The sequence below is a fragment of the Ammospiza caudacuta genome, chromosome 32 (assembly GCF_027887145.1).
Source record: "Ammospiza caudacuta isolate bAmmCau1 chromosome 32, bAmmCau1.pri, whole genome shotgun sequence".
NCBI classification, from domain to species: domain Eukaryota; kingdom Metazoa; phylum Chordata; class Aves; order Passeriformes; family Passerellidae; genus Ammospiza; species Ammospiza caudacuta.
The window spans coordinates 3,701,770-3,725,265 of NC_080624.1; the positions used below are offsets into that span (position 1 = coordinate 3,701,770).

The following is a 23,496-nucleotide window of genomic DNA, read 5'->3' on the forward strand; positions in this document are numbered from 1 at the left end:
AAAGGTGATGGGACATTGGGGACATCGGGGACCGCAGAGTCATGGGGACATTGGGGACACCCTAAGAGGGGATACTCGGGACCCCCATTACCCTGGGGACATTGGGGACACCACGGGAGGGGACACTGGGGATTCCCAGAGCCATGGGGACATTGGGGACACCCAAAGAGGGGGACAATGAGAAACCCCAGCTCCCTGGGGACATTGAGGACACCAAGGAGGGGACCCCCAGCCCCCTGGGGACACCGCGCTGGGGCAGGGAGGTGACACTGGGGACCCCCAGCCCCTTGGGGACACCGGGCCAGCACGGGGAGGTGACACGGGCGGCGCAGAGGTGACACTGGGGACCCCCAGCCTCTTGGGGACACCCGGCCAGCACGGGGAGGTGACACGAGCGGCACGGAGGTGACACTGGGGACCCCCAGCCCCTTGGGGACATTGAGGACACCAAGGAGGGGACCCCCAGCCCCTTGGTGACATGGGCGGCACGGAGGTGACACTGGGGACCCGCAGCCCCTTGGGGACACGGGGCCAGCGCGGGGAGGTGACACGGGCGGCGCGGGGAGGTGACACGGGCGCTCGGCTGTCCGGGAGGTACAAAGCTTTATTGGGGAGGGGGCGGCGGGGGTCCCTAGGCGGGGGACACGGAGGAGTTGGACACCGAGGACACCTCGGTGCGGGAGGTGGAGACCTCGGAGCCATCGTCCACCTTCTTGCCAAAGAGCTGCAGGATGCAGTTCCGGAACTGCGGGGGGACACACGGGGACAATGGGGACAGTGGGGACAGACAGGGGACGGGGGACACACGGGGACAATGGGGACAGACAGGGGACAGGGGGACACACGGGGACAATGGGGACAGACAGGGGGACACACGGGGACAATGGGGACAGTGGGGACAGACGGGGACAGGGGGACAGACAGGGGACAATGGGGACAGACAGGGGACAGGGGGACACACGGGGACAATGGGGACAGACAGGGGGACACACGGGGACAATGGGGACAATGGGGACAGACAGGACAGACAGGGGACAGGGGGACACACGGGGACAATGGGGACACACAGGGGACAATGGGGACAGACGGGGGACAATGGGGACAGACGGGGGACAGGGGGACACACAGGGGATGGGGGGACACACGGGGACAATGGGGACAGACAGGGAACAGGGGGACAGACAGGGGACAGGGGGACACACGGGGACAATGGGGACAATGGGGACAGACGGGGACAATGGGGACAGACAGGGTACAGGGGGACACACAGGGGACAATGGGGACACACAGGGGACAGACAGGGGACAGGGGACAATGGGGACAGACAGGGGCACAGACAGGGGACAGGGGGACACACAGGGGACCATGGGGACACACAGGGGATGGGGGGACAGATGGGGACAATGGGGACACACAGGGGACAATGGGGACAGACGGGGGACAGGGGGACACACAGGGGATGGGGGGACACACGGCGACAATGGGGACAGGGAACAGGGGGACGACAGGGGACAATGGGGACAGACAGGGCATGGGGGGACAGACAGGGGACAATGGGGACAGACAGGGGACAGACAGGGGACAATGGGGACAGACAGGGGACACAGGGGACATGGAGGACAGACAGAGGACGGGGAGGTCAAAGGGACACACAGGGGACACAGAGGACGGGGGGACACACAGGGGTCACAGGGGGACACAGGGGACAATGGGACAGACAGGGGACATGAAGATGTAAATGATGGGGTTGTAGATGGTGACTGTATCACATACCCCATATCCCACACCCCATGCCCATAGGTGTGCCCAGCTGTACCCAGGTGTGCCCCCAGGTGTGCCCCCAGGTGTGCCCCCAGGTGTGCCCCCAGGTGCCCCAAGCCCACCTGTCTGTTCATGAAGATTTAGATGACGGGGTTGTAGCTGGTGACCCTGTCCCTATGCCATGTCCCATACCCCATGCCCCATGTCCTGGCTGTGTCCCCATGCCCATAGGTGTGCCCAGCTGTCCCCAGGTGTACCCAGCTGTCCCCAGGTGCGTCCCTCACCTGTCTGTTCATGAAGATTTAGATGATGGGGTTGTAGATGGTGACCCTGTCCCTATGCCATGTCCCATACCCCATGCCCCGTGTCCTGGCTGTGTCCCCATGCCCATAGGTGTGCCCAGCTGTCCCCAGGTGTACCCAGCTGTCCCCAGGTGCGTCCCTCACCTGTCTGTTCATGAAGACGTAGATGATGGGGTTGTAGATGGTGGCGCTCTTGGCGAAGAAGGCGGGCAGGGCGGCGGTGAGCGGGTGGAAGGCGTAGCCGGGGTTGAGGCGGCGGCGAAGCAGGCGAAGATGGTGTAGGGCCCCCAGCAGAAGCAGTAGGCCAGGATCATCACCACCACCATGCGCGACACCTCCTTCTCCGCCTTCTGCGTCGACTCCGACTCCTTCTGCTGCGCTGCCACCTGGGAGGGGGACACGGGGGGTCAGGGGGGGTCCCCGGGGGGGTTTGGGGGGGTTATCGTGGGGTTATCATGGGCTTTGGGGGGGTTAAAAGGGTATCTGGGGTGACTGCTTCTGCTGTGCTGCCACCTAGGGAGGGGGACACGGGGATCAGGGGGGGGGGGCCCCGGGGGGGTTCGGGGGGGTTATCGTGGGGTTTGGGGGGTTATCGTGGGGTTATCATGGGCTTTGGGGGGGTTAAAAGGGTATCTGGGGTGACTCCTTCTGCTGCGCTGCCACCTGGGGAGGGGGGAGATTGAAGGGTTAAAAGGGTCCTGGGGGGGTTTGGAGGGGGAGATTGGGGGGTTTGGGGGGGTGACCATGGGGTTTGGGGGGGGGGGTTAAAGGGGGCGTTTGGGGGATTAAAGGCGACTCCTTCTGCTGGGCTGCCACCTTTGGGGGGGACATGAGGGAGTCAGGGGGGGTTATCATGGGGTTTGGGGGGAGATTGGGGGGTTATCATGGGGTTCGGGGGGGTTATCGTGGGTTATCATGGGGTTTGGGGGGAGATTGGGGGGTTATTCATGGGGTTTGGGGGGAGATTGGGGGGTTATCATGGGGTTTGGGGGGGTTAAAAGGGTATCCGGGGTGACTCCTTCTGCTGCGCTGCCACCTGGGGAGGGGGGAGATTGAAGGGTTAAAAGGGTCCTGGGGGGGTCATGGGGGGTTTGAGGGGGAGATTGGGGGGTTTGGGGGGGTTCACCATGGGGTTATAATGGGGTTTGGGGGGGAGATTGGGTGGTTTGGGGGGGGTCATGGGGGGGGTTTCGGGGGGAGATTGGGGGGTTTGGGGGGGTTCACCATGGGGTTATAATGGGGTTTGGGGGGAGATTGGGGGGTTTTAGGGGGGTTATGGGGGGGGGGGGTTCGGGGATTGACCATGGGGTTTGGGGGCAGATTGGGGGGTTTAGGGCTGTCATGGGGGGTTTGAGGGGGAGATTGGGGGGTTTGGGGGGGGTCACCATGGGGTTATAATGGGGTTTTGGGGGGAGATTGGGTGGTTTTGGGGGGGTCATGGGGGGGTTTGAGGGAGAGATTGAGGGGTTTGGGGGGGTCATGGGGGGGTTTCGGGGGTGTTATAATGGGGTTTGGGGGGAGATTGGGGGGTTTGGGGGGGTCATGGGGGGGGTTTGGGGGGTTACCATGGGGTTTTGGGGGGGTTACAGGGGGTGTTTGGGGGATTAAAGGCGACTCCTCCTGCTGTGCTGCCACCTGGGGGGACATGGGGGGGGTTAAAAGGGTCCTCAGGGGGTTTGGGGGGCAGATTGGGGGGTTTGGGGGGGTCACCATGGGGTTAGAATGGGATTTGGGGGGGTTTGGGGGGGGTTAAAGGGGTATCTGGGCGACTCCTTCTGCTGTGCTGCCACCTGGGGGGGGACATGGTGGGGTTTAAAAGGGTCCTGGGGGGGTCATGGGGGGGTTTTGGGGGAGATTGGGGGCTCAGGGGGGTCCTGGGGGGGGGTTCCTGGGGGTTGTGTTTTTTTCCCCGGGTTTTTTTTGTTCAGGAAATTTTTTTACCCTTTTTTTTTTTTTTTTTTTTTAATATATTTTCCCGATTGTTTTTCAATTCAGAATTTTTTTCCCTGGTGGTTTTTTTTTGTCTGCTGTATTTTTCCCCAATTCTTTTCAATTCAGAATTTTTTGATTTTTTTACAATTCAGAATTTTTTTCCCTGTGGGTTTGTTTTTTTTTTTCCCCAATTTTTTTACAATTCAGAATTTTTTTCCCTGTGGGTTTGTTTTTTTTTTTCCCCGATTTTTTTTCAATTCAGAATTTTTTTTCCCTGTTTTTTTTTTTTTTTTTTTTTTTTTTTTTGTTTTGTTTTGTTTTTTAATATTTTTCCCCGATTTTTTTCAATTCAGAATGTTTTCCCTGTGGGTTTTTTTTTTGTTTTTTTTTTTTTTTTTATTTTCCCCGATTCTTTTCATTTCAGAATTTTTTGATTTTTTTTTCAATTCAGAATTTTTTTCCCTGGGATTTTTTTTTTTTTTTTTTTTTTTTTTTTTAATTTTTTTTTTCCCCGTTTTTTTTTCAATTCAGAATTTTTTCCCTGTGGTGTTTTTTTTTTTGTTTTTTTTTTTTGTTTTTTTTTTGTTTTTTTTTTTTTTTTATTTATTTATTTTTATTTTTCCCCGATTCTTTTAATTTCAGAATTTTTTGATTTTTTTTTTCAATTCAGAATTTTTTTCCCTGGGTTTTTTTTTGTTTGTTTTTTTTTTTTTTTTCCCCGATTTTTTTTTCATTTCAGACTGTTTCCCCCCAGGCCTTTTGTATCTCAGGTGTTTTTGGGGGGTCTCTCCTCACCGCGCGGATGGCCAGCCACACTTGCAGGTAGCAGAAGATGATGACGGCCAGCGGGAAGAAGCAGCAGGTGACCATCAGCACCACCATGTAGGACTGCACGCCCGGGTCCGTGCTGCCGCTGAACACGTCCGGCCCGCACGAGGTCTTCAGCCCGTGGGGCCAGTACCTGCCGTGGGGGGACATCGGGGGTCAGGGGGGACAATGGGGACACCCCCAAATTCCTTGTGAAGGTTCTGGGTCTGGGGGATCACGGGGGACATCAGGGGGTCACCCCCAGACCCACCTCAGGTAGCCCTGGGGACACCTGGGACACCCCCATGGGGTCAGTACCAGCCCAAAGGGGGACATTGGGGGTCAGAGGTGACAATGGGGACCCCCCAAATTCCTTGTGAAGGTTCTGGGTCTGGGGGATCCCGGGGGACCTCAGGGGGTCACCCCAGACCCACCATGGGGACACCTGAGTCACCCCCATGGGGTCAGGGGTGACAATAGGGACCCCCCCCCAAATTCCTCCAGAAGGTTCTGGGTCTGGGGGATCCCTGGGGATATTGGGGGGGTCACCCCCAGACCCACCTGAGTCACCCCCATGGGGTCAGTACCTGCCGTGGGGGGACATCGGGGGTCAGGGGGGACAGTGGGGACCCCCCCAAATTCCTCACAAAGGATCCGGGTCTGGGGGATCCCTGGGAACCTCGGGGCGTCACCCCCAGACCCACCTCGGGGACCCTCGGGTCACCCCTGGAGCCTCTGACAGCTCTGGGGACACTCGTGTCACCCCTGTGACTCCCTGGGGACACTCGTGCCACCCCCAGACCCCTCCCCAGGCCCTGGAGACCCCTCCCCACCTGCTCCTGCCCAAGATGGGGGGCGCGGTCCAGGGGCGTGCTCCAGATCCAAGGGAGGAGACCCCAGCCCAGACCCCTCCCACACATTGGGGACACTCGTGTCACCCCTGTGACCCCCTGGGCACACTCGTGCCACCCCCGGACCCCTCCCCAGGCCCTGGAGACCCCTCCCCACCTGCTCCTGCCCAAGATGGGGGCGCAGCCCAGGGGTGGGATCAGATCCAGGAGAGGAGGACCCCGGCCCAGACCCCGCCCACAGCTCTGGGGACACTCGCGTCACCCCAAACACCCCTTGGGGACGCTCGTGCCACCCCCAGACCCCTCCCCAGGCCCTGGAGACCCCTCCCCACCTGCTCCAGCCGAAGATGGGGGGCGCGGTCCAGGCGCAGGACCAGATCCACGAGAAGAGGACCCCGGCCACCGCCAGCTTCCCGTCGAACTTGATGTTGCCGAAGGGTTTGCACACCACGAACCAGCGCTCCCAGGAGATGATGGCCAGCGACCAGAGCGCCGTGATGCCTGCAGGGGTGTGGGGTGGTTATGGGGCTGCCCCACAGCCCCCGGACCCATAGAACATGGTCCTATGGAGCCCAGAGCCGTAGAACCCCTAGAAACCCATAGAACCCCATAGACAGCCCCACAACATCCAGTCCCTGCTATGGGGAGGATGGCCAGGAACTGCAGCACTGGGATTCCTGCAGGAGTTTGGGGTGGTTATGGGGCTGCCCCATAGCGCCCAGACCCATAGAACACGGCCCTAAAGCGCTCAGACCCATAGAGCCCCATAGGACCCCATAGAAAATCCCATAACATCCAGTCCCTGCTATGGGGAACATGACCAGGAACCGCAGCACCGTAATGCCTGTAGGGGTTTGGGGTGGTTGTGGGGCTGCCCCATAGCCCCTGGACCCATAGAGCCCCAAAGAACATGACCCTATAGAGCCCAGCCCCATAGAACCCTATGGACAGCCCCATAGCATCCAGTCCCTGCTATGGGGAGGATGGCCAGGAACTGCAGCACTGGGATTCCTGCAGGAGTTTGGGGTGGTTATGGGGCTGCCCCATAGCGCCCAGACCCATAGAACACGGCCCTAAAGCGCTCAGACCCATAGAGCCCCATAGGACCCCATAGAACCCCATAGACAGCCCCACAACATCCAGTCCCTGCTATGGGGAGGATGCCCAGGGACCGCAGTGCTGGGATTCCTGCAGAGGGTTTGGGGTGGTTGTGGGGCTGCCCCATAGCGCCCAGACCCATAGAGAGTCCCTGACCCATATTCCTGCCCCACATTTGTGACCCACATCCCTGTCCCATGTACCTGACCCTCATCCCTGCCCTACACCCCTGCCCCACACCCCTGCCCCACATCCAATCTCCTACGCTACCCCCCATCCCCCTGACCACAACTGACCACAAGCACTGACCACACCTCCACCTCCAAACTGACCACAGGCACTGACCACACCCCATCCCCAACTGACCACAAGCACTGACCACACCCCCACACCAACTGACCACAGGCACTGACCACACCCCCACACCAACTGACCACAGGCACTGACCACACCCCATCCCCAACTGACCAACTGACCACAGGCACTGACCACACCTCCACCTCCAAACTGACCACAGGCACTGACCACAGGCACCGACCACACCCCATCCCCAACTGACCACAAGCACTGACCACACCCCACCCCATGTCCCCATCCCCAACTGACCACAATCCCACCCTCAAACTGACCACAGGTATTGACCACAGCCCCTCGTGTCCCCACCCAAACTGACCACAGGCACTGACCACACCCCCACCCCCAAACTGACCACAGGCACTGAGCACTGCCCACCCTGTGTCCCCAGCCCAACTGACCACAGGCACTGACCACACCCCACCCCCAAACTGACCACAGGCACTGACCACACCCCACCCCACCCCACCCCCAAACTGACCGCACCCCCCACATGTCCCCACCCCCCTCCGTGTCCCCAGCCCAACTGACCGCAGGCGCTGACGGTGTAGCCCTCGATGACGCACATGGGGTGGCCCAGGATGAAGTAGCCGAAGATCTGGTTGACCACGCTGATGGTGCTGGCGATGACCGTCTCGCCCAGGTCGGCCACGGCCAGGTTGACCAGGATCCAGTTCAGGGGGTGCCGCAGCTTCTTGAACTTGGCCGTGGCCACCAGCACCAGCCCGTTGGTGAACACCGAGGCGACCACCACGAAGATCATCCACAGCGACGTCAGGTTGTACACCCAGCGCGGGGCGATGTGGTAGTTGGGGCCCTCGAAGGGACCTGGGGGTCGGAGCGGGGTCAGCGGTGGTGGCCGTGGGTGACCCTCGTGTCACCTCGTGTCACCCTGTGTCGCCTCGTGTCGCCTCGCGCCCGCTGGGGGTGCTGGCAGTGGAGGTTGTTGTTGAGCTCAAAATTCTCTCAAATCTCCCTCAAAATGATCACCTGGTGTCCCTCTGTGTCTCTTCGTGTCTCTCTGTGTCCCCTCATGTCCCCTCATGTCCCTCTGTGTCCCCTCACATCTCCACTGTGTCACTGCCATCGGTGTGGGTTGGGGTACAATGATCGATGACCCCAAAACTCATCAGAACTCCTCATAACTCCCTAAAATCTCCCTCAAAATGATCCCCCGGTGTCCCTTTGTGTCTCTTCATGTCCCTCTGTGTCCCCTCATGTCCCTCTGTGTCCCCCCATGTCCCCTCACATCTTCACTGCGTCACTGCCATCGGTGTGGGTTGGCGTACATTAATCATTGATCCCAAAACTCCTCAAAACTCCCCAAAATCTCCCTCAAAATGATCCCCCGGTGTTCCTTCGTGTCTCTTCATGTCCCTCTGTGTCCCCCCATGTCCCCTCACATCTTCCCTGCGTCACTGCCATTGGTGTGGGTTGGTGTACATTAATCATTGATCCCAAAACTCTACAAAACTCCACAAAACTCCTCAAAATTTCCCTCAAAATGATCCCCTGGTGTCCCTTTGTGTCTCTTCTTGTCCCCTCATGTCCCTTTGTGCCTTTTGGTCACTCCTGATGTCCCCCCTGTCCCCCACGTCCCTCCATGTCTTCACTGTGCATTGTTGCCATTGATGTCCGTTGACCCTAAAACTCCTCAAAACTCCCTCAAAACCACCCTAAACGCTGTCCCCCCATGTCGCCCAGTGTCCCCTGGTGTCCCCCAGTGTCCCCTGATGTCCTTCAATGTCCCTCCATGCCTCTCTGTGTCCCCTGATGTCCCCAATGTCTTCACCGCACTCATCTCTAATATTGCCGTACCTCAACCGCCAGCCTCAAAACGTCACAAAACCGCCCCAAAACTCCCCCAAAACTGCCCCAGAACCCCTCCCACCATGTCCCCCGATGTCCCCACTTGTCTCCCAGTGTCCCCTGATGTCCTTCAGTGTTCCTCCATGTCTCTCTGTGTCCCCTGATGTCCCCAATATCTTCACTGCGCTCATGTCTACTGTTGGCGTACCTCAACCGCCAACCCCAAAACGCCCCAAAACCGCCCCAAAACTGCCCCAGGCCCCCTCCCTCAGTGTCCCCCTGTGTCCCCTGATGTCCTTCAGTGTCCCTCCATGCCTCTCTATGTCCCTTGATGTCCCCAATATCTTTACCACGCTCATGTCTACTATTGGCGTACCTCAACCGCCAACCCCAAAATGCCCCAAAACTACCCCAAAACTGCCCCAGACCGCCTCCCCCCGTGTGTCCCATGTCCCCCTGTGTCCCCTGATGTCCTTCAGTGTCCCCTGATGTCCTTCAGTGTCCCTCCATGTCTCTTTGTGTCCCCTGATGTCCCCAATATCTTCACTGTGCTCATATTTACTACTGCCATACCTCAACCGCCAGCCCCAAAACCGCCCCAAAACCCCCCCAAAACCCCCCCAGGCCCCCTCCCTCAGTGTCCCCCTGTGTCCCCTGATGTCCTTCAGTGTCCCTCCATGTCTCTTTGTGTCCCCTGATGTCCCCAATATCTTCACTGTGCTCATATTTACTACTGCCATACCTCAACCGCCAACCCCAAAACTCCTCAAAACCGCCCCAAAACCCCCCCAGAACTGCCCCAGGCCCCCTCCCCCGGTGTCCCCGCGGTGTCCCCGCGTGTCGCCGCCGCTCACCGCGCGTGTTGTTGCTGTTGGTGTAGGTGAAGATGCTGTCGCGCGTGGTGTCGTCGTCGTCGTGACGCCGGCGCGCGGCGAAAACCGCCCCGTCGAAGACGCCCGTCGCCATCGTCCCCAAGTGCCACCAGCGCCACTGCCCCGGCCAGCCGCGCCCCCCTGCTCTTATAACCCCCCCCCGCCCCCGGATTAGCCCGGACCCCCCCCCAAAATCCCGTCCCTGAGCCCTTAATTGGGGCCGCGCGGATCCGGGGGGGACGGCCCGGGCTCACCTGAGCAGCCGGGGTGAGCTGATGGGATTGACGCCAGCGCTAATCCCCCGCTGCTTCCTGGGCGCTGTGCCCCCCCCCGGGGTCTGAAATGCCCCCCCTGGGACCCCCGGGACCCTCAGGATGGAAATCGGGACCCCCAAAACCCCCCGGGACCCCCAAAACGCGGCGTTGGTCACAAAGAGCCCCGAGGTTTCCTTGGATAATTTCCATCCAAATTGCCCTCCCCGGGATTCAAATTTACCCCCACGGGACCCCCGGGACCCGAACGGGACCCCCAGGATGGAAACCGGGACCCCCAGAGACCGCCGGGACCCCCAAAATGCGGCATTCATCACAAACATCCCCGAGGTTTCCTTGGATAATTTCCATCCAAATTTGTCCTCCCGGGACCCCCAGGATCCAAATGGGACCCCCGGGATGGAAATCGGGACCCCCAGAGACCCCCGGGATGGAAATCGGGACCCCCAAAGACCCCCGGGAATGAAAATCGGGACCCCCAGAGACCCCCGGGATGGAAATCAGGACACCCAGAGACCCCCAGAGACCCCCGGGATGGAAATCGGGACCCCCAGAGACCCCCGGGACCCCCGGGATGGAAATCGTGACACCCAGAGACCCCCGGGATGGAAATCGGGACCCCCAGAGACCCCCGGGAGGGAAATCGGGACCCCCAGAGACCCCCGGGACCCCCGGGATGGAAATCGGGACCCCCGGAAATCTCCGGGACCCCCAGAGACCCCCGGGACCCCCCAAACCCCGGCACCAATTCCCCGCCCCCGGTTCCCGGACTGGGCCCCCTCGGGATCCAAATTGGCTCCCCCGGGACCCCCAAGTGTGGGGCTGAGCCCCCCAGGAGCAGCGCTGGGATGTGACACAGCCCCATAGCGGGGTCCTGATCCCCTCTTGCCCCACATCGGGGGGTCCCAGCCCCCCGCCCCACACAATTGGGCTCCCAGGTCTCTTCTGACCCACTTTGGGGGGTTCCTGACCCACATTGAGGGGTTCTGGAGCCCCCCTGCCCCATATCTGTGTCCTGACCCACATTTGGGGTTCTGCCCCACATCGGGGGGTCCTGACCCCCTCCTGACCCACACTGGGGTCCTGACCCCCCTCCCACCCCATAGCGGGGTCCCGAGCCCCTCCTGACTCATATTGAGGTCCTGCCCCACATTTTGGGGTCGGGGCTCCCTCCTGAACCACATTTGGGGTTCTGTCCCACATTGGGGGGACCTGACCCCACTCCCACCCCATAGAAGGGGTTCTGACCCACATTTGGGGTTCTGCCCCACATCGGTGTCTGGACCCCCCTCCCACCCCATAGCAGGGTCCCGACCCCCTCCCGCCCCACATTTTGGGGTCCTGCCCCACACTGGGAGCTCGGGACCCCCTCCTGACCCACATTTGGGGTTCTGCCCCACATCGGGGTCCTGACCCCCCTCCCACCCCATAGCGGGGTCCCGACCCCCTCCGGCCCCACATTTTGGGGTCCCGCCCCACATCGGGGGGTGCTGACCCCCTCCTGACCCACATTTGGGGTTCTGCCCCACATCGGGGTCCCGACCCCCTCCCGCCCCCCTCCCGCCCCCCTCCCGCCCCTCATTTTAAGCTCCCGCCCCACATTTCGAGCTCCCGCCCCACATTTTGAGCTCCCGCCCCACACCGGGGGCTCGGCACCCCCTCCTGACCCACATTTTGGGGTCGCGCCCCCCATATCGGGGTCACGGTGCCGCGTTACATCACGGGGGGCTCCGGCTCGGGGCCAAGTGGGGCACGGGGGGAGGAGCCCCAGCGCCCCCCAAAAATAACCTCAGCCCTAATTAGCAATTAACCCAATGGGGTTAATTGGGAACGGACGGACGGATTAACGATGGGGGGGACGGGGGGAGGCTCCAATTTGGGGGTCCTGGGGTGTCCCCCCCCCCCCCCCTTCCCCCCATTCCGCACCCATTGGGGGGTCCCGGGGGGTCCCAAGGGGGTTGGGGGGCGCTGCCCGGGGGGGTCACCCCAGAGGGGCCCCCCAGGCCTGACCTCAATCCCGCCCCCCCCCCCCCGGAGCCGCCCCCCCCCCCTAATCCCGGGATTTTCGGGTCGCCCCGGGGGAGTCCGATTAGGGGGGACACGGAAACTTTAATCCCCCCCCCGGGGAAAAGGGGGCGCGGAGCGGCGCGCGGAGAGGCTTGGGGGGCTCCGGGGGGCTCCCTGGGGGGAGATGGGGCGGGTTTGGGGGGGGTCTGGGGTGGTTTTGGGGTGGTTTTTGAGGGGTTTCGGGGCAGGTTTAAGGAAGGGTTTGAGGGAGGATCTGAGGGGATGTCGGGGGGTTTGGAGGGTTCTGTGGGGTTTTGGGGGGGGGCTCCGGGGGGCTCCTGGGGGGAGATGGGGCGTGTTTGGGGGGGTCTGGGGGTCTCAAGGTGGGGTCTGGGGGGTCTCGGAGGGGTTTTGGGGCGGTTTTGAGGGGTTTAGTAGCGGTTCTGAGGGGATGTTGGGGGGTCTGGAGGGTTCTGGGGGGCTCCGGGGGGCTCCTGGGGGGAGATGGGGAGGGTTTGGGGGGTCTGGGGGTCTCAAGGTGGGGTCTGGGGGGTCTCGGAGGGGTTTTGGGGTGGTTTTGAGAGGTTTAGTAGCGGTTCTGAGGGGATGTTGGGGGGTCTGGAGGGTTCTGGGGGGCTCCGGGGGGCTCCTGGAGGGAGATGGGGGGAGGGTTTGGAGGGTCTGGGGGTCTCGGGGAGGGGTTTGGGGGGGGTCTGGGGTGGTTTTGGGGCGGTTCTGAGGGGTTTAGGAGCGGTTCTGAGGGGATGTTGGGGGGTCTGGAGGGTTCTGTGGGGTTTTGGGGGCTCCAGGGAGGTTTTGGGGGGTCTGGGGGTCTCGTGGAGGGGGTTTGGGGATGGTTTTGGGGTGGTTTTGAGGGGTTTTGGGGCAGTTTTCAGCGGTTTTGGGGCGGTTTCGAGGGGTTTGGGGGCGGTTCAGAGGGGTTGTGAGGGGGTCTGGGCGATTCTGGGGTGGGGTCTGGGTGTTCTCTGGGTTCTGAAGGAATTTGGGGGCATTCTGAAGGATTTCGGGGTAGTTCTGAGGAATTTGGGGGCCATTCTGAGGAATTTTGGGGCAGTTCTGAGCGGTTTTGGGGCAATTCTGAAGGATTTAGGGGCGGTTCTGAGCGGTTTTGGGGCGGTTCTGAGCGGTTTTGGGGCGCTTCTGAGCCGTTTTGGGGCGGTTCTGAGCGATTTTGGGGCGGTTCTGAGCGGTTTTGGGGCGGTTCTGAGCGGTTTTGGGGCGGTTCTGAGCAGTTTTGGGGCCATTCCGGGGGTCCCTGGAGAGGCTTTTGGGGGTCTCTGGGGGTTCCCGTGGTTTCCAGGGGGAATTTTGGGGTTGGGAGCGCCCGGACCCCCCCCAAATTGGGGGACGCAGGGGGCGGGCGGTGCCCCCCACCCCCCATCTCTCCCCCCCATCCCGGGGGCGGCCGGTAAGTGCTGGGGGGCCTGGGGGGGAGGGGGCTGGGGGCTCTGTGGGGGCTCTGTGGGGCCACCAGGGCGTGCTGTGGGTCACGGGGGGGCTCCTTTGGGGCTCTGTGGGGCCACCAAGGGCCACCACTGGGTGCTGTGGGTCACTCTGGGGCCACCACTGGGTGTTATGGGGCTGCTGTGGGTCACTGTGGGGCCACCAAGGGTCGCCGGTGGGTGCTGTGGGGCTGCTGTGGGGTCACCATGAGCTGCTCCGGGGCCACCAAGGACCTCCATGAGTGCCGTGGGTGTCCCCTGTGGGATGGCACCTAAAGGGTGTCCCCATGGCTGTCCCATGGGTGTCACCTATGGGGTGCCCCATATGGGGTGTCCCCACTGTGTCCCCTATAGGATGTCACCTATGGGGTGTCCCCATGGGTGTCCTGTGGGTGTCACCTATGGGGTGCCCCCTGTGGGGTGCCACCTATGGGGTGTCCCCCCTGTGTCCCCTCTAGGGTGTCTGTCCCCTGTGGGGTGTCCCCTGCATGTCCCCTATAGGGTGTCCCCTATGGGGTGTCCTGTGGGTGTCCCCTGTAGGGTGCCCCCTCTAGGGTGTCCCCATGGGTGTCCCATAGGTGTCACCTATGTGGTGTCCCCATGGGTGTCCTGTGGGGTGTCCCCATGGATGATGTCCCCGGTGGGGTGTCCCCATGGGTGTCCTCCCCGTGCCCCCTATGGGATGTCCCCTGTGGGTATCTCGTGGGTGTCCCCTCTGGGGTGTCCCCATGGGTGTCCCCATGGATGTCCTTTGGGTGTCCCCGATGGGGTGTCCCCATGGGTGTCCCCTATGGGGTGTCCCCCCGTGTCCCCCCGGGCCGTGCGGCCGGAATTCCGCTAGTTCTGAACTTTTTCCTGCACAAAAAGCTCACTACTGGCAGAACTCGGCCGCGCACCCCACTGCGGGGCACTTGGGGGGCACCGGGGGGCACCTGGGGGGCACCGGGGGGCATTGTGGGGGCAACATGGGGGCACTTGTGGGGCGCTTGTGGGGCTGGGGGCACTGCGGGTGCACTTGGGGCTATGGGGTTACTGCGAGGACACTTGTGGGCACTTGTGGGGCATTTGTGGGGCTGGGGGCATTGTGGGGGCACTGTGAAGACACTTGTGGGGCAGTTGTAGGGCATTAGGGTGGTACCTGTGGGTCTGGGGGCGCTTGTGGGGCACTTGTGGGGCAAAGCAGAGGCAGTGGCTGCGTCTCCAGTGTTTAATGCGGGGGTGGGGTGTGGGGGGGTTTATGTACAATGGAGCCGTGGGGCTGCCCCATAGCGGGGCAGGCAGAGCTGCCGGTGGGCTGAGAGTGGTGTGGGGGGTGTGGGGCAGAGCCACTGTAGGGTAGAGCCTGATGTGGGGCAGAGCCCTATGTGGGGCAGAGCTCATTATAGGGCAAAGCCCAATATAGGGAAGAGCTTGATATAGGACTAAGCCCCATGTGGGGCAGAGCTCGATATAGGGCAGAGTGTGGTGTGGGGCAGAGCCCAATGTGGGGCAGAGCCCTCCACAGGGCAGAACTGTGACACTGAGCCCGATATAGGGCCGTGCCCAGTGTGGGGCAGAGCTCGATATAGGGCAGAGCTCAGTACAGGTCTGAGCCTGATGTGGGGCAGAGCCCAGTGTGGGGGAGAGCCCGATATGGGGCAGAGCTCGATAGAGGGCAGTGCTTGATGTGGGGCAGAGCCCTCCACAGGGCAGAACTGTGGGACTGAGCCTGATATAGGGCCGAGCCCAATATAGGGCACAGCTCGATATGGGGCAGAGCTCTATGTGGGGCACAGCCTCATATAGGGCAGAACCTGATATGGGGCAGAGCCCTATATAGGGCCGAGCCCGGTGTGAGGCAGCCCTGGCTGGGTCCCACCCCGCTGTGGGGCAGAGCTCGGTGTGGGGCTGAGCCCGCCGTGGGGCAGCCCTGGCTGGGCCGAGCCCGCTGTGGGTCAGCCCCGCCATGGGGTGGGGCAGCCCCGCTGTGGGGCAGCCCCTACGCCGGGGACACCTGGCTGGAGGACACCGAGGACACCTGCGTGGCCTGCGACGAGCCCGACACGTCGTCATCGTCCCCGAAGGGGCTCCGGCCGCAGAACACGAGCTTGAGCATGCACGAGCGGAACTGCGGGGGGGAAAGGGGGCGGCATGTGGGACCCCAGACCCACGGAGAGAGCCCGGACCCACAGAGGGACCCCAGACCCACAGTGGGACCCATAGGAACAGCCCCAGATCCACGGAGAGAGCCCCGACCCACAGAGAGAGCCCGGACCCACAGAGAGATCCCCATCCCCCCCCACTGCCCCCTTGTCCCCATTGTCCCACTGCCCCATTGTCCCCACTGTCCCACCGTCCCCATTGTCCCTATTACCCCACCACCCTCACTGTCTCCATCATCCCCACCATCTCCACTGTCCCCATTGTCCCCATTGTCCCCAGATCCCCACCTGCTTGTTCATGAAGACAGAGATGCCCACTGTCCCCACCATCCCCATTGTCCCCATTGTCCCACTGTTCCCATGTCCGGGTGTCCCCATCTGCTTGCTCATGAAGAAGTAGATGCCACCATCACCCCCACTGTCCCACCATCCCATGTCCCACTGTCCCCATTATCCCCATTGTCCCCATGTCCCCTGTGTCCCCACCTGCTTGTTCATGAAGACGTAGATGCCACCGTCCCCATGTCCCCACCACCCTCACTGTCCCCACCATCCCCATTGTCCCCACCATCCCCATTGTCCCCATTGTCCCACTGTTCCCATGTCCCGGTGTCCGGGTGTCCCCATCTGCTTGTTCATGAAGACGTAGATGCCACCATCACCCCCACTGTCCCTATTGTCCCCATTGTCCCCATGTCACCATTGTCTCCATCACCCCCATCATCTCCACATCTCCACTGTCCCCACAATCCCCATTACCCCCACTGCCCTGTTGTCCCCATTGTCCCATCGTCCCCACTGTCCCTATTGTCCCCATCATCCCCCATTGTCCCCACTGTCTCACCATCCCCACTGTCCCCACGTCCCCACCATCCCCATGGTCCCCATTGTCCCCACTGTCCCCATGTCCCCACCTGCTTGTTCATGAAGACGTAGATGCCACCATCACCCTCACTGTCCCCATGTCCCCATTGTCCCCATTGTCCCCAATGTCCCCACTACGCGCATCATCATCCCACTATCCCCCATGGTCCCCATTGTCCCCATTACCCGCACTGCCCCATTGTCCCCACCATCCCCACTGTCCCCACCATCCCCATTATCCCCACTGTCCCCATGTCCCCACCTGCTTGTTCATGAAGACATAGGTGCCACCGTCCCCATGTCCCCACCACCCTCACTGTTCCTACCATCCCCACTGTCCCACTGTCTCACCATCCCCACTGTCCGCATTGTCCCCACTACCCGCACTGTCCCCATTGTCCCCATGTCCCCGAGTCCCCACCTGCTTGTTCATGAAGACATAGGTGCCACCGTCCCCATGTCCCCACCACCCTCACTGTTCCTACCATCCCCACTGTCCCCACTGTCCCCATTGTCCCCACTGTCTCACCATCCCCACTGTCCGCATTGTCCCCACTACCTGCACTGTCCCCACTACCCGCACTGTCCCCATTGTCCCCACGTCCCCGAGTCCCCACCTGCTTGTTCATGAAGACGTAGATGACGGGGTTGTAGACGGTGGAGGCCTTGGAGAAGACGGAGGGGATGGAGGCCAGCCCCACGTCGAAGGGGTGTCCCCGGTGCGTCACCACCCAGAGCGCGAAGGAGCAGTAGGGCAGCCAGCACACCAGGAAGCCCAGCACCATCACCACCACCATCTTGGTCACCTCGCGCTCCGCCTTCTGCGTCGTGGCCGACTGCTCCTGCTGCTTGGCCACCTGTGGGGCGGCGGTGGGGGGGACAGGGGGGACAGTGTGGGGAGATATGGGTCAGATATAGGGGTCAGATATAGGGGTCAGTGTGGGGAGATACGGGTCAGATAGGGGTCAGATATGGGGAGATACAGGGTCAGATATGGGTCAGATACGGGGAGATATGGGGTCAATGTAGGGAGATATGGGGTCAGATATGGGGTTAGATGTGGGTCAGATATGGGGGGATATGGGTCAGATGTGGGTCAGATATAGGGGTCAGATGTGGGGAGATACAGAGTCAGATATGGGGTCAGATATGGGGTTAGATGTGGGTCAGATATAGGGGTCAGATGTGGGGAGATACAGAGTCAGATATGGGGTCAGATATGGGGTTAGATGTGGGTCAGATATAGGGGGGATATGGGTCAGATATAGGGGTCAGATATGGGTCAGATGTGGGTCAGATATAGGGGCATATGGGATCGGATATGGGGTCAGATATAGAGGGGGTGTGGGGGCAGATATGGGGTCAGGTATGGGGTCATTGTGGGGAGAGATGGGGTCAGGTATGGGGTCAGTGTGGGGTCATTGTGGGGAGATATGGGGTCAGATATGGGGTCAGTGTGGCGTGGGATATGGGTCAGATATGGGCTCAGATATGGGCTCAGTTATGGGGTCAGGTGTGGGGAGATCTGGGGTCAGATCTGGGGTCAGTGTGGGGTCAGTTATGGGATCGGACTGGGGAACTCAACCATGCCAGTGACCCCTGGGGGTCTCACACACTTGGGGGGGGGGGTTCTCAGACCCCCAGCACTGCCCCCCCTGCTTTGGCGTCTCCCCCAGGGACCACCCACCCCACGGCACCCCAATAAACCGTGTACCCCAATAAACCCGTGTACCCCAATAAACCGTGTGCCCCCCGAGACCCCCAAGACCTCCTAGGACCCCCGGGACCCCCCAAAATCCCCTCACGGCAACCAGGGCAGGCGCCACCCGTCCATAGGAGATAATCACCATCAGCAACCTGTGCTCCCCTGACACCCAGGACCCCCCGAGACCCCCCAAAAACCCCTCCAGGACCCCCCAAGACCCCCTCACCGCGCGCAGGGTGAGCAGCAGCCGCCCGTAGGAGAAGACGATGACGCTCAGGGGGAAGCCGAAGCAGAAGCAGAAGAGGAAAATCACGTACGACTCGTTGTTCCATTTGTTGTCCGTCGTGTACCAGTCCGGGCCGCAGGAGCACTGCAGCCCCTCGGGGATGTACCTGGGGAGGGGGGAACCCGGGGGGGGGGGTCACCCCCAGACCGCCCCCGGGACCCCCGAACCGCCCCCGGGACCCCCGAACCGCCCCCGAGATTCCCGGTCCAACAAATCCCCGAAAATCCCCGGGACCCCCGAGCCCTGGAGCTGCTCAGACCCGCGGGGATGGAGCTGGGGAGGGGGGAACCGGGGATGGGCACTGCCCATGGGACCCCCGAACTCAGCCCGGGACCCCCGACCCGCCCTCGGGACCCCCGAACCGCCCCCGAGATTCCCGGTCCAACAAATCCCCGAAAATCCCCGGGACCCCCGAACCCTGGAGCTGCTCAGACCCTGGGGATTTGAGCTGGGGAGGGGGGAACCGGAGATGGGCACTGCCCATGGGACCCCCGAACTCAGCCCGGGACCCCCGAGCCGCCCCCGGGATCAGCAAAGTCCCCGGGATCCCCCCAAAATCCCTGGGAGCCCCGGGATCCTCTGGGATCCCAAAATCCCCGAGCATTCCGGGCACTCGCAACCCCGGGAATGGGTCTGGGGGCGCGGCTGAGGAGGGGTCGCACGGCTGAAGGACTCTCGGACCTGTCCTGGGACCCCCGGACCTCCCCCAGGACCCCCGATTCACCCCCAGACCCTTAAAACCCCTCGGGACCCCCAAAATCCTCCAGGATCCTCAACCCCTCCAAAACCCCTGACCCCATCCAAGACCCCCCAACCTCCCTTGAAGACTCAACCCCCCCCAGGACCCCCAAAACCCCCAAACCCCAGGGACCCTCTGACCCCATCCAGGACCCCTGACCCTCCTGGGACCCCCCTCAACCCAACTGGGACCCCCCAACCTTCCCCAGATCCCCAACTCCAGGGACCCCCTGCTCCCATTGGAACCCCCAAACCTTGGGGATCCCCAAACACCCCCGAGACCCCCAGATCCTCCAGGGACCCCCAAACACCCCCGAGACCCCCAGATCCTCCAGGGATCCCCAAACACCCCCAGGACCCCTGACCCTCCTGGGACCCCCCTCAACCCAACTGGGACCCCCCAACCCTCCCCAGATCCCCGACTCCAGGGATCCCCAGATCCCATTGGAACCCCCAAACTTTGGGGACCCTCAGACCCCCTCAGACCCCCCTCCCGGGACCCCCAGACCCCCTCAGACCCCCCTCCTGGGACCCCCAGACCCCCCCGGGACCCCCAGACCTGCTCCAGCCGAAGAGGGGGGGCACGGAGGCAATGAGGCCGAAGATCCAGGTGATGGCACAGCCCAGCACGGCGTGGCTGCCCCGGAAGGTGAAGTTGCCCAGGGGCTTGCAGATGACCAGGAACCGCTCGAAGGCCACCACGGCCAGGGACCACAGGGACACCATCCCTGGGGACAGGGGACACGGGTGACATCCCTGTCACCATGGCCACCACGGCCAGGGACCACAGGGACACCATCCCTGGGGACGGGGGACACAGGTGACACCCCTGTCACCATGGCCACCACGGGTAGCGACCACAGGGACACCATCCCTGGGGATTGGGGACATGGGTGACATCCCTGTCACCACCCCCTGTGCCATCCCTGTCACCATGGCCACCATGGCCACCACGGGTAGCGACCACAGGGACACCACCCTGTGCCAACGCCATGGTGTCCCCATGTCCCCATTGTCCCCCATCCCTGGTGTCCCCATGTCCTTGTGTCCTCCTGTCCCTCTGCCCAATGTCCCCACACCGGGCGCTCCTCGGCCAACTGTCCCCACGGCTGATGTCCTCAGTGACCCCAGTGACCTTCTGCCCCACAGCCCACATGTCCAGTGTCCCCACGCCCAATGCCACCACACCCAGTATCCCCAAACTCAATGTCCCCCAGATCATGATGACCTTCTACCCCATGTCCCACACCCCAGTGTCCCCACGCCCAATGCCACCACACCCAATGTCCCCAGATGACGGTGTCCTCCTACCCCATGTCCCACATCCCCAATGTCTCCAGAGCCAACACTCTTCGGCCAGCTGTCCCCACGCCTATGTCACCAGGCCATGGTGACCATCTGCCTCTTGTCCCTCATGTCCAACGTGCCCAGACCCAACAGTCCCAGACCATGGTGACCTTGTGCCCCATGTCCCACACCCCCAATGTCCCCAGAGCCAACACTTCTTGGACAACTGTGCCCACGCCCATGTCACCAGACCATGGTGACCTTGTGTCCCATGTCCCACACCCCAACATCCCCAAAACTGACGTCCCCAAACCCAACACCCCCAACCCCACCACCCCTTACCCTACCACCCCCAGACTCAATGTCCCCAGACCATGGTGACCTTCTACCCTCATGTCCAACACCCCCAGACCTAACACCCCCATACCGTGGTGACCTTGTAGCTCACGTCCCACACCCTCAGTGCCCCCAGACCCAACACTCCCAGACCAAGGTGACCTTCTACCCTCGTGTCCAATGTCCCCAGACCCAAGGACCTCAGATCATGGTGACCTTCTACTGGACAGCCTCATCTCCAATACCCAAAACCCAGTGTCCCCAAACCCAACATCCCCAGACCATGGTGACCTCGTAGCCCATGCCCCACACCCCCAATGCCCCAAATCCAATGCCCCCAGACCCAACGTCTCCAAAACCAACATCCCCAGACCATGATGACCTTGTAGCCCATGTCCCACACCCCCAATGCCCCCAGACCCAACGTCCCCTGACTATGGTGACCTCGAAGCCCATGTCCCACACGCCCAACACCCCCAGACCCAACACCCCCAGACCAGGGTGACCTTGTAGCCCATACCCTCAACGCCCCCAAACCAAACACCCCCAAACCATGGTGACCTCTAACCCTCATGTCCAGCACCCTCAGACCCAATGCACCCCCAGACCATGGTGACCTTGTGCCCCAGGTTCTACACACCCAATGCCCCCAGACCCAAAGCCTCCAAAACCAACACCCCCAGACCATGGTGACCTCATAACCCACATCCCACACCCCCAATGCCCCCAGACTCAACATCTCCAGACCATGATGACCTTCTATCCTCATGTCCAATGCCCCCAGACCCAACAGCCCCAGACCCAACGTCCCCATGTCCAACCCAACACCGCCAGACCATGGTGACCTTGTAACCCACACCCCACACCCCCAACGCCCCCAGACCCAACAACCTCAGGTCATGGTGACCTTCTACTGGACACCCTCATCTCCAATACCCAAAACCCAACACCCCCAAACCCAACACCCCCAAACTCAACAGCCCCAGACTATGGTGATCTCGTGGCCCACATCCCACACCCCCAACACCCCCAGACCCAAAACCCCCAGACCATGGTGACCTTGTACCTCATGTTCTACACACCCAGTGCCCCCAGACCCAACATCCCCAGACCATGGTGACCTCATAGCCCATGCCCCACACCCCCAACGCCCCCAGACCCAGCGTCCCCAAACCCAACACCTCCAGACCATGGTGACCTTGTAGCCCATGTCCCCCAGACCCAAAACCCCCAGACCCAACACCCCCCGACCATAACGACCTCATAACCCACACCCCACACCCCCAATGCCCCCAGACCCAAAACCCCCAGACCATGGTGACCTTGTGCCTCATGTTCTACACACCCAGTGCCCCCAGACCCAACATCCCCAGACCATGGTGACCTCATAGCCCACATCCCACAGCCCCAACGCCCCCAGACCCAACACCCCCCGACCATAACGACCTCAAAACCCACGTCCCACACCCCCAAAGCCCCCAGCCCCTCCACTCCCCACATTCCCCCTCATCCCTCACCGCCCAGCGTGGCCGCGAACCCCTCGATCTTGCAGGCCAGCGGCCCCAGGGCGAAGTACATCTGCGAGAAGCTGTAGAAGGCCGTGGTGGAGCCCACGCACACCACCAGCAGGTTGGCCACCGCCAGGTTGACCAGGATGTAGTTGAGGTGCGACCTCAGCTTCTTGTACTTGGCCGTGCACACCACGGTCAGCGCGTTGATGGGGACGCCCAGCACCACCAGCAGGAACATGAAGGCCGCCATGGCCTTGAAGATGCCGGGGCTGCCCAGGTGGGTTTGGGGTACCAGGAAGGGGCTCAGCGCCGTCACGTTTGGGGTGTCCAAGGTCATGGGGATGTAGAAATCCTCGGGGAGCTCGTCCCGCATCTCCCGCGACTTCTGCATGGCGGCGGTGACGGGCGGACGGGCGGGCGGACGGGCGGACGGGGGGCGACGAGGAGCATCTTTTATAGGGCGGGGGGCGGATGGGACCCCCCCCCAATAATCGGGGCTCAGGAGGTAAAGCGCGGCTGAGCCCGGCTCATCCCGGAGCCGGCGCTGGCCAAGCCGGGCTTAGGCGCCGGGCAAGCGGCTTTCGGGGGGTCTTAATCGCCCCCGAGCCGTGATTAGCGGGGTTGGGGTGGGGGATCAGGGCGTATCAGAACCCCCCCCCAATCCTAAAAGGGCTTAATTGGGTGCTGGTGTAATTGGAGGGGGGGGGTGGTCCTGAAATACCCCCGGGTGCTGCGGGGGGTTGGGGGTTTTGGGGGTGTTGAGGTGGAAAATTGGGGACTGGGAGGTGTCTGGGATCCCAAATTGGGCCCTAAAAGCTTTGTGAAAGCTCAAATTGGGCCACAAAAAGGTCGCTGGGATCGGAAATTGGACCTGAAAATGTCCCTGGGATCGCAAATCGGACCTGAAAATGTCCCTGGGATTGGAAATTGGACCCGAAAATGTCCCTGGGATCACAAATTGGACCCCAAAAGGTTGCTGGGGTCCTAAATTGGACCCCAAAAACTCTGTGAGACCCTAAATTGGATCACAAAAATTTCTTGGGATCCCAAAAGGTCCCTGGCACAACTCTCTATCACCAATCTGGACCTCAAAAGCTCTT

General features: G+C 61.7%; 2 protein-coding genes across 2 annotated transcripts; both read right to left on the minus strand.

Moving 5' to 3' along the window:
• Positions 1–631: 631 nt before the first annotated feature.
• Positions 632–9,880, minus strand: LOC131570037 (red-sensitive opsin-like). The gene is given in 7 exon segments (XM_058822371.1): positions 632–745; positions 2,208–2,312; positions 2,315–2,449; positions 4,791–4,956; positions 5,986–6,154; positions 7,637–7,933; positions 9,769–9,880. Coding segments are annotated over 7 exon segments (1,098 nt in total).
• Positions 9,881–15,506: 5,626 nt separating this feature from the next.
• On the minus strand, positions 15,507–22,787 carry LOC131570139 (blue-sensitive opsin). Its single transcript, XM_058822494.1, has 5 exons — positions 22,403–22,787; positions 19,822–19,990; positions 18,465–18,630; positions 17,151–17,390; positions 15,507–15,635 (listed from the first exon to the last, which is right to left on the minus strand). Exons 1-5 carry the CDS (start codon positions 22,785–22,787, stop codon positions 15,507–15,509), a joined length of 1,089 nt encoding a protein of 362 aa, XP_058678477.1.
• Positions 22,788–23,496: the final 709 nt, after the last annotated feature.

Coding starts and splice junctions, on each gene's coding strand:
- LOC131570139 (XM_058822494.1), bottom strand. CDS start 22,787: ATGCAGAAGTCGCGGGAGATGCGGGACGAGCTCCCCGAGGATTTCTAC. Junction 19,991..22,402: donor GTTCGCGGCCACGCTGGGCG/GTGAGGGATGAG, acceptor CCCTGTCCCCAG/GGATGGTGTCCCTGTGGTCC. Junction 18,631..19,821: donor CCCCTCTTCGGCTGGAGCAG/GTCTGGGGGTCC, acceptor CCCCCTCCCCAG/GTACATCCCCGAGGGGCTGC.